The sequence below is a fragment of the Hemicordylus capensis genome, chromosome 2 (genome assembly GCF_027244095.1).
Source record: "Hemicordylus capensis ecotype Gifberg chromosome 2, rHemCap1.1.pri, whole genome shotgun sequence".
NCBI lineage: Eukaryota > Metazoa > Chordata > Lepidosauria > Squamata > Cordylidae > Hemicordylus > Hemicordylus capensis.
Genome location: NC_069658.1, coordinates 236,827,884 through 236,837,614, shown reverse-complemented (window position 1 = coordinate 236,837,614; position 9,731 = coordinate 236,827,884). Strand labels below are relative to the sequence as shown.

General features: G+C 46.8%; 1 protein-coding gene across 3 annotated transcripts in view; it reads right to left on the bottom strand.

The window, feature by feature from the left end:
* Positions 1-5,197: 5,197 nt before the first annotated feature.
* Positions 5,198-9,731, bottom strand: part of LOC128342448 (alpha-2-macroglobulin-like) — a 100,343-nt gene continuing 95,809 nt past the window's right edge. For all 3 annotated transcript variants that reach the window (XM_053289736.1, XM_053289737.1, XM_053289738.1), the window contains 3 exons: positions 9,436-9,538; positions 7,796-7,837; positions 5,198-5,664 (listed from right to left, as the gene is read on the bottom strand). In XM_053289736.1, coding sequence (XP_053145711.1) covers positions 5,639-5,664; positions 7,796-7,837; positions 9,436-9,538 — 171 coding nt within the window. In that variant the 3' untranslated portion in view covers positions 5,198-5,638. The remainder of the gene's footprint in view (positions 5,665-7,795; positions 7,838-9,435; positions 9,539-9,731) is intronic.

Below are 9,731 nucleotides of genomic sequence, written 5' to 3'. Positions count from 1 at the left end.
GGAACCCCCCACCCCCATCTTCCCGAACCGAACCACCCCGTGTCCGGACCGGTCCGGAGGCTTATAGAATAGACTCCGGACTGGTCCGGGCACATCACTAGCAAGAATCCACACTTGGGAGAAGCCATATCAGTGTCTGGTGTGTGGAAAGAGGCTCCATTGGAGCTCCATCCTGACTTCCCACCAGAGAATCCACACCGGCACCAAACTCTACCACTGCTCAGAATGTAGCAAGGGCTTTTATGACAAATCGCGCTTCCTTCGACACCAAAGAATCCACACGGGGGAGAAATCGTACGTGTGCCTGGAATGTGGAAAGAGCTTCAGCAGAAAGGCATATCTCATCTCCCACCAAAGAACACACAGAGGAGAGAAACTGTATAGCTGTTCAAAATGTGATAAGTGCTTTCCTGATAAATCAGGCTTTAACACACATCGGAGGATTCACTTGCAGGTTAAGCCCCATAAATGCTTGGCGTGTGGTCGGAGTTTCAGTTGGCGCTCACAACTTATTTCCCATGAAAGAATCCACACAGGGGACAAGCCATATACATGCCTGGAATGTGGAAAGACCTTCAGCCAGAGGAAATACCTCTCTTCCCATCAAAGAATCCACAGAGGCGAAAAGCCACATAAATGTTTGGAGTGTGGAAAGAGCTTTTACGATAAGTATAAGCTTAAGAAACATCAGAAAGTTCACAGACGGGAAGGAGGGACCATTATTTCTTGGAGTGTCGAAATGGCTTCAGATAGCGCACCAGTCTTATGCCCCATTGGAGAGTTTGTGCAGGAGAATGACTATATAAAGTGTGAGATTGAGTAAGATCTTTGTTGCTAAATGGTCACTTATTTGACTCCAGACAATTCACACGGGAGTCGCTTGGAGGGTGGAAAAAGCTGCAGTCTGAGCACACACTTTACATCAAAGAATTTAAAAAGATGAGAAAGTCTCTTAATTGCTCAGACTGGACCAAGACCTTTTTACATTAAATCTCACGGTAATGGAGTTCTCCTCTTCACTGGCAATGGCTCACGGAGGTCATAAGGACAGCATTCCCCACACCTTAGCTTCCAGTATTTCATCTCTCTTGGTCTGCAATGTATGCTTGTGCCTTATAGAGTCCTCTCAGCACTTCCCAAAGATTAGTCAAACCACTGTTATCAGCTTCCGTTCCATTTGCTAGGGCAGTGGTTCCCGACCTGGGTTCCTCCAGATGTTGCTAAAGCACAACTCCCATCATTCCCAGCTACACTTGATTGTGGCTGAGGGTTGAGCAACATCTGGAGGAACCTTGGTTGGGAACCACTGTGTTAGGGTAATATCCAGAGTAAGACATGCACAAGCAAAATGCTGCTGCCTACAGAGGAAGCAGGAGGACGCCTTTGTTTGCCCACAAGTCCAAGGGGCATCTCTTTCATGGGCACAGAGGGCTGCTGAGGGAAGGGGGAGATCAGCGGAAGTCGTTCCTCCCTGGTATGCCAGCCGAAGACCAGCTCACGCCTAACTTTTTCTGGGTCTCAGAGTACGGCCTAAGGTAGGTGGGCACACCTTCGGCCCTTCGGATGTTGGACTGCAACTCCCACAATCCCTGGCTATTGTCCACTGTGGCTGAGGATGATGGGAGGTGTAGTTCCGAAACAGTGGGAGGGTTGGAGTTGTGCAGCTCTGGTCTAAGGGCACATGATACAGCCACCTAAGCAGGCCTTGGTAAGGCCAGTGCCTAGATGGGAGACCCTTTGGGGATGAGGATGTAGCTCAGTGGTAGAGCAGCTGTTTGGCATGCCGATGGTCCCTGGTTCAATCCCTGACCTCTAGGTAGGGCTGGGAAAGATAGCCCTTACTCTGCCTGAAACCTTGGAGAAGCTGCTGCCAGTCAGTGTAGACGATACCGAGCTAGATGGATCAATGGTCTTATTCGGTATAAGGCTCCTTCCTCTGAATCTTACCACCTTGTGCTTTAATTTTGTGCCTGTCAGGGATGTAGCTGCAATTGAGTAGGGGGCGGGGGCTAAATGTTCCTGGGCCCCTGAGGAAGGGGGTGCCTGCCAGCTGCGTGGTAGCTTTCTCTTTCCTCTCCCCATTGTGCCCTTGAAGAAGAAGACTGGGGCGACAGGGCCCAACTTCATTTTTTGTGCCAGGGCCCACTGTAACCTTGTTACACCCCTGATGCCTGTATTTCTTCTTTTTCTTTGCATCATGATTATATAATTTTGATGAAAAGTGGTTCTGGTCATTGGATTAGGGCCCTAACTATGCCTAGCTTTTCTAACTGACATATATTAAAGATGATTAGTGACTTAAGAATTGCTTTGATCTTGTGGTTGGTACTTTGAGTGGTGGATTTTAATATACCTACGATTCACATAATGGCGCAGCAGGGAAATGCTTGACTAACAAGCAGAAGGTTGCCGGTTCGAATCCCCACTGGTATGTTTCCCAGACTATGGGAAACACCTATTTCGGGCAGCAGTGATAGAGGAAGATGCTGAAAGGCATCATCTCGTACTGCGTGGGAGGAGGCAATGGTAAACCTCTCCTGTATTCTACCAAAGAAAACCACAGGGCTCTGTGGGTGCCAGGAGTCGAAATCGACTTGACAGCACACTTTACCTTTACCTTATTGTTGTTGTTGTTTTAAGTCCATTTTTAAAATTTTATATTTCTATCAAAGAGCCCAGAAGATTTCTATCAAAGAGTACCTGGTTATGTTTATCCTCACAACAAGCCTGTTAGGTAGGTTAGGCTGAGAGATACGTGACTGACCCAGATTCACTCAGTGGGTTTTATGACTGAATGGGGATTTGAACTCTGGTCTTCCTGGTCTAAGTCCCAAACTGTAACCACTACACCATGCTGGCTTTCCTGACTTCAAGGTGTTGAAGTTGCATATCTTTTCTTCCAGTTTCTCAATCCTGGAGTTCTCCAACCTTGCTTCAGGTTAAAATTATTATGATGTTATAGGGCTCACAGTCAACACCCACCCACACCCACTCAGACAATAGCAGCAGCAACTGCTGGAGAGATGCAGTGCTGAGGTGAGATCTTGGACAGTGTTCTATTTTACAGAGATGCCCAGATGATGTTGTCCACAAATCCCAGAATCCCCAGCTGCAATGGCTTTTGCTTGGGGATTATGGGAGTTGTAGTCAACAACATCTGGGGATCCCTGTTAGAGGGAACACTGATCTGGACACACTTCACTAGGAGGAAGTCCCTTTGCGGGACTGACTTCTGAAGAGACTGCATAGGATCATGCTGTGCAATAGTTTCCTCCATTCACATTGCCTGCATCCGGCATGCCAGCTCCCTTTTTAATATAGTTGTGTTTTTGTTCAGTTTGTTTTTTATTGAAAGTTTATTACTGTTTTTCTCTTTTAAAATATCTTTATAAATATATTTGAAGCAGAAAGCCTGCCAGCAGATTGCAGAGAAGCAAAATGAGTTCTTTGCATCTGTCTTCATGGCAGAGGATACTGACCATATACCCATTCCGGAACTGACTTGGAGGCTGAAGAGCTGGGCCAATTTGAGGTGACGAGAGAGGATATTTTAAATTATCTTGAAATACTAAAAATTAATTGCCAGGGTTAGAAGGCATCTACCCAAGAGTTCTGAAGGATCTCAAATGTGAAATTGCTGATCTCTTAGCACAAATATGCAACTTGTCCCTACAATCAGGCTCTGTCCCAGAAGACTGGAAAGTAGCTAATGTGACTCTGATTTTCAATAAGGGATACAGGGAGGATCCGAGAAATTACAGGCCACTTAGCTTAACTTCTGTGCTGGGTAAATTGATGGAAAGCATACTTAAGGACAACATTGTTGAACATATAAAAGAACAGGCCTTGCTGAAGGAGAACCAGCATGGTTTCTGCAAGGACAAGTCTTGCCTCACTAATCTTCTGGAGTTTTTTGAGCATGTCAACAGGCATGTGGATAAAGGTGATCGAGTTGACACAGTATACTTGGACTTCCAAAAAGCTTATGACAGAGTTCCCCACCAAAGGCTCTTGAGTAAACTTAGTAGTCATAGGATAAGGGGACAGGTTCATGTGTGGACTAGTAAGTGGTTGAAGCACAGGAAACAGAAGGTAGGAAAAAATGGATAGTTTTCACAATGGACGGAAATAAGAAGTGAGGTCCCCCAGGGATCGGTACTGGGACCAGTGCTCTTTAATTCATTCATAAATGATTTAAAAGTTGGGATAAGCAGCGAGGTGGCCAAATTTGCAGATGATACAATTTAGGGTAGTGAAATACACAGGAGATTGTGAGGAGCTCCAAAAGGATCTCTCCAAACTGGTTGAGTGGGTGACAATGTAAGCAAGTGATACATACTGGGGCAAACCTCACCCCCCCACCCCACCTGCAACTTCACATATACACAGAGGGGGTCCAAGCTGTTAGTGACTGACCAGGAGAGAGATCTTGGGGTTGTGGTGGACAGCTTGTTGAAAAGGTCAACTTAGGGCATGGCAGCTGTGAGAAAGGCCAATTCCATGCTAGGGATCATTAGGAAGGAGATTGAAAATAAAAATGCTAATATAATGCCCTTATACAAATCTATGGTGGAGCCACATTTGAATACTGTGTGCAGTTCTGGCCTCCATATCTTAAGAAGGACATTAATGAATATGGAAAAGGTGCTGAAGAGGGCAACCCACAGGATCAGGGGCCTGGAGCACTTTCCTTATATGGTGAAGCTAAAGCATTTGGGGTTTTTTAGTTTGGAAAAGAGGCGACTATGGGGAGACATGATAGAGATGCATACAAGTATGCATGGAATAGACAGAGAATTTTTTCTCCCTCTCTTACAACATTAGAACCAGGGGTCATCCCATGAAACTGAAGGCCAGAACATTTAGGAATGTCAAAAGGAAGTAGAGCAGATGCTCTACCACTGAGCTAAAGCCCTAGCTTCAATGAGCCAGCGTGGTGCCAGCGTGGTGTAGTGGTTAGAGTGCTGGACTAGGACCGGGGAGACCCGAGTTCAAATCCCCATTCAGCCATGATACTAGCTGGGTGACTCTGGGCTAGTCACTTTTCTCTCAGCCTAGCCTACTTCACAGGGTTGTTGTGAAAGAAAAACTAAAGTATGTAGTATACTGCTCTGGGCTCCTTGGAGGAAGAGCGGGATATAAATGTAATAATAATAAATAGATGTATTTTATACACACACACACTCTTGAACTCCTATCAGAGACACAAAACGTTTTTATTTCATGCAGCAGATGAACACAGCATATAGACCAAAGATTCTCCTGGCCTCCAAACAAGAATAGAAAGATGATTCCACAGTGCAATGATTACTAGCCGTGACCAATGTTCCCTCTAATGGATTCCCAGATGTTGTTGAGTACAACTCCCATAATTCCAAAGCAAAAAAAATCATGGCAGCTGTTGATTCTGGGTTGTGGTCAACAACATCTGGGAATCCCTGTTAGAGGGAAGACTGGCCTTGACCCCCATATTTACTCAGCTCTTCCACACAGCTACAGTTGTCATTGTTCAAGTTGACTGGTTCTAGAAAATTGTTTTCGCCTCTTCAGTTCTTACTGCTGTATTCACCCAAGTTGACTAGCTGGATGGCAGATACGGGTAGGATCGAGTCAGAGGTGCTGGAAAGGCCTGAATTCTTCATTCATTCCCCTTCTGAGTTTGATCTGCAAAGTGGGGAAAGAGCAACAAGACATCCTTAGGCCAGAGCCCAGAGGCAGCCCATTTTGGTGCCTGAGAGAATATGTCCAAATGGTGTCCCCACCACTCAGTGTGTGGACAGCTGTAACCATAAGCTTGGCATGAATGATGGGTGACCAACCTGAAACTCCCCAGCTGTTGTGGGCTCACAACTCCCATCATCCCCTGCCACAATAAATTCAGGTGGGGGTGATTGGAGTTGTAATCCAACCATGGCTGGAGAGCCTCAGGATGGCCACCTCCGTCACAGATGGACAATATGCCGCCTTTTCACGATACTTCCAGATCTGCTTCCTCTGATGAGGCACCTCACTGTCCAGTGGAAGAGTCAACTCATGGTGGACAGAGAAAGATACTTCTCTGGGATTTGTTTTTCGCTTTGCTGTATTCTACTACCACTTTTACTATCTGTGTTTCGTCTTTAGGATGTTTGATTGCTGCTGCTATTCTGCTCTGATTGTGGTTTCTTTATGCTATATTCCTTGCAATTTTTATCTGGCTTCCTGGAGTCTGGAGAGAAAAGTGGGCCACACATTTTTAAATAAATCCATACGAACAATATGCCTCCGCATCCACCTCTCCCTGCCCATCACACCTTCTTAGCACAGTACCAAAGGCGTCTAGAGAGCAGTAGAGCAGAGTGGGCTGAGAGAATAGGCATGTTTTTGCAGCTGAGGGAGAAGTGTGTGGAAGGAGACGAGGCTGGGATCTGTGGCTAGTGGTGAAGCCCACGCCAGGCATGGGGTGGAGTGGCTGTGACATGCGAGAGGATCTTGGCGGGTCAGCAGTGGTGAGTGGGAAGGGGACATAGATGATGGGGAGCGGGGAGTTGCAAGGAGGTGCTTAGGCCTAGGAGAGGGGGCACAAAGCAAACAGACACACGGATCAAGAGTGGATCTAGCAAGAACCATTAAGAACGGGATCCCCAGAAGGTGTGAGATTACAATGCCCATCACTCCTTGCTAACAAAATCTGGGGACACACGGTTGGAAACGGCTCTTGTAGAAGTTTACCACTGCTGCAACTGACACCACTGGGGCTATCACTGCCCCACTTCCCCATCCAAACTGGTGATTCAATTTGGGGATGTGGCCTAAGCACCTCTTGGGTGGAGGAGTTCATACCTCCTTGCATAACCAATATTTCTTCACACTGGAATTAAGCCAAGTCCATTTTCTCCATTATTTTAGCACACAGAATTGCTCCTGCAACCGGCTGTACCGCCAAGGTCATAAGGGTAACTCAGGATGTTCTGGAAGAATTTCCAAGCAGGGTCGAACTGGATTTTTAATGGGATATCTTCTATTTGCTTGGCAGTATACCTATAACTTTCCTTCAGCTATACAGGTGGCCCTCATTATTCACGTGGGTTCCTTCCTTGCCTATAGGCACGAATACGGAAACCGTGAATACCGAAATCTTAGCCCTATGGGAATCCAGGGGTTAGGTTCGTACATACACAGAAAGGGCTAAAAACACAGGAGGAGGCAGAAATAAGAGAAATAAGGTACTTTGCCTTGCTCTCCAGCAATGCCCCCAACAAACCCCAATTCCTCTGATTTTTTTGTGAAAAATCATGGGTGGTTGTCTTTTTAAGCAACAAAATGGCTCTGCATTGTAAGATGGCAGCCAGAAATGACATCGGAAGTCATTTCCAGGTCATTTCTGGCCACTCAGAACTACGAATAGGTGGACTTTAGCCTATTTTTATACTGCAGATAAAGAAATCGGGTCTCTAAGACCTGTCTGAAACCCTGATTGTTGAAACTGTGGGTAATGAGGGCCACCTGTATACCTATACTTCTATATACCTATACCTGTATACCTCTGCCTTTCCTTCAGCTGTAAAGTCAAACAAATGTTGTTTTTTAAATCCTCTGATCTATATCTAGTAGGCAGAGAATTACTCTTTAAAAACTGGGTTTCCCCAAAACTTTCCCAGTAACATCAAGGGGAGAGAAAATTGGCAGGGGAGAAACATTAGAAGTAAACAAAGTAAATCTTGATAAGTTTTGGGTGATATAAAAATATGATAGATAGAGAGGGAGAGAGCGAGCTGGGAGATCTGGTGAGATGCAATCTGTGTTCATACTCTACCTGTGCTGCAGGGGGCGTTGTACTCCGCCATGGCAAATTCATCTGCAAACACAAGGGAAAGGGGGAACATGGTTGGAGAGAAAAGAAGTGTGTTTCCCCTGGATTTCCCCCACTCCCCTGTCAGCTTCCTACACTAGTATTCAGCGGCTGACATCCAGACAAATGCCAAAGTACACAACAAAGTTGCACACCCACAAGAAGACCACGTCGCACTCCTGAAATTGCAGTCTGTTATTTTTATTGCATCACTGCACACCTTCACCAATGTTCCCTACAACCTCAATGGATGGACAAAGAGGTTTTCCAGCAGGCGCACACGACAAGGGGTGTACCTTGCATCCCCATTGCTCAAGCACGTGGATGCTCGCACTAGTGCAACTCTGGTCTGGAGTGCAAGGTGCAGACTTAGCAGAACTAGCTGGCACAACATCCTTGTAGTTGTGCGGCATGTTTACACCAGCGCTGTGTGAGCCCAGAGATGTCGGCACTGCTGCCAGCCCTTATCCTGCTTTAGAATGTTGTTCTAAGGATTAGTTTTCAGGAGACTTGTAAACATTTAATAAATGGTAGGCTGGTTCTCATGATGGTAAAGTGGGTAGGACAAACGTCCTTCGGGAACTGTGCATGATCCTGATATTTGGTTGTCTGTCAACAGACCACTGGTCCATCTAACTCTACATTGTATACCCAGACTGGCAGCGGCTTCTCCAAGGTTGCAGGCAGGAGTCTCTCTCAGCCCTGTCTTGGAGATGCCAGGGAGGGAACTGGGAACCATCTGCATGCAAGCATGCAGGTGCTCTTCCCAGAACAGCTCCATTATCTAAGGGGAATATCCAAATGCAAACCAGGCTGGACCCTGCTTAGCAAAGGGGACAATTCATGCTTGCTACCCCAAGACCAGTTCTCCTCCTATAGAATGCCCATCGGAAATAATTTCCCCCAGCATGTTGGTTGGAAAAACAAACCATGTCTATCCACTAGGACCATAGGAAGCTGCCATCTACTGAGTCAGACCATTGGTCCATCTAGCTCAGTATTGTCTTCACAGACTGGCAGCGGCTTCTCCAAGGTTGCAGGCAGGAATCTCTCTCTGCCCTATCTTGGAGGTGCCAGGGAGGGAACTTGGAACCATCTGCAGGCTTGCATATTCTCATCCCCCAAGTGGAGTGTCTTGCGTTGCTCACACCTGCAGTCTCCCAGCATTCAAAGGTGGAGCATACGCTGCCAGAACCTGCACCCGACTCCCACATGTTCACGTCTCCCTCCTCCTATCTCGGCTTTTGCAGACAGACACAAACTGGGAGTACTCCATAGCTCCTGAAGCTGGTAACTGACACTTGCCAGTTTCCCATCCTGAGAACAGCCCCAGCGGCTGACATACAATGCAACATTCTATTCATGTCACAATATAATGTTTGCACAGCTGGACACAATATAACATTCACACAGCAGGTCGCAATATAACATTCGCAAGAGCGCTGTTCCACGGAATGCAAGAAGTGTGCAACTAAATGCACAATTCTTGCATTTAGGGAAACAATGCTCTTGCACAACTGCACAAACGCTATGTTGCGATGTGCACGTAACTTTGCACAGCATGCCGGCCAGTACCTGCAGTACTTCATCCCTCTCTCGCTCACCTGTTTCATAGTAGTCGTAGACTTTCACCAAGGCAGGCTTCAGGCCCTGGATAGCCACGTCTTGCTCCACTGTGAAGGAGTAACTCTGCGTCACGTTGCTCACCTGTGGAAGGCATTGGGATCATGTCAGGTCTGATCGGGTTAACAAACACACCCGCAGACCACTGCACGGGCTCAAGGCAAGAGTGCCCCCAGGTAGGTCTCACTTCAAGATTGGCGAGAACTAGGCCTGCAGGGAGGGAGCGAGAGCAAAGTGCAGCACGCAAGTCTGTGGGTGGAAGGTGTTGGGGGAAGAG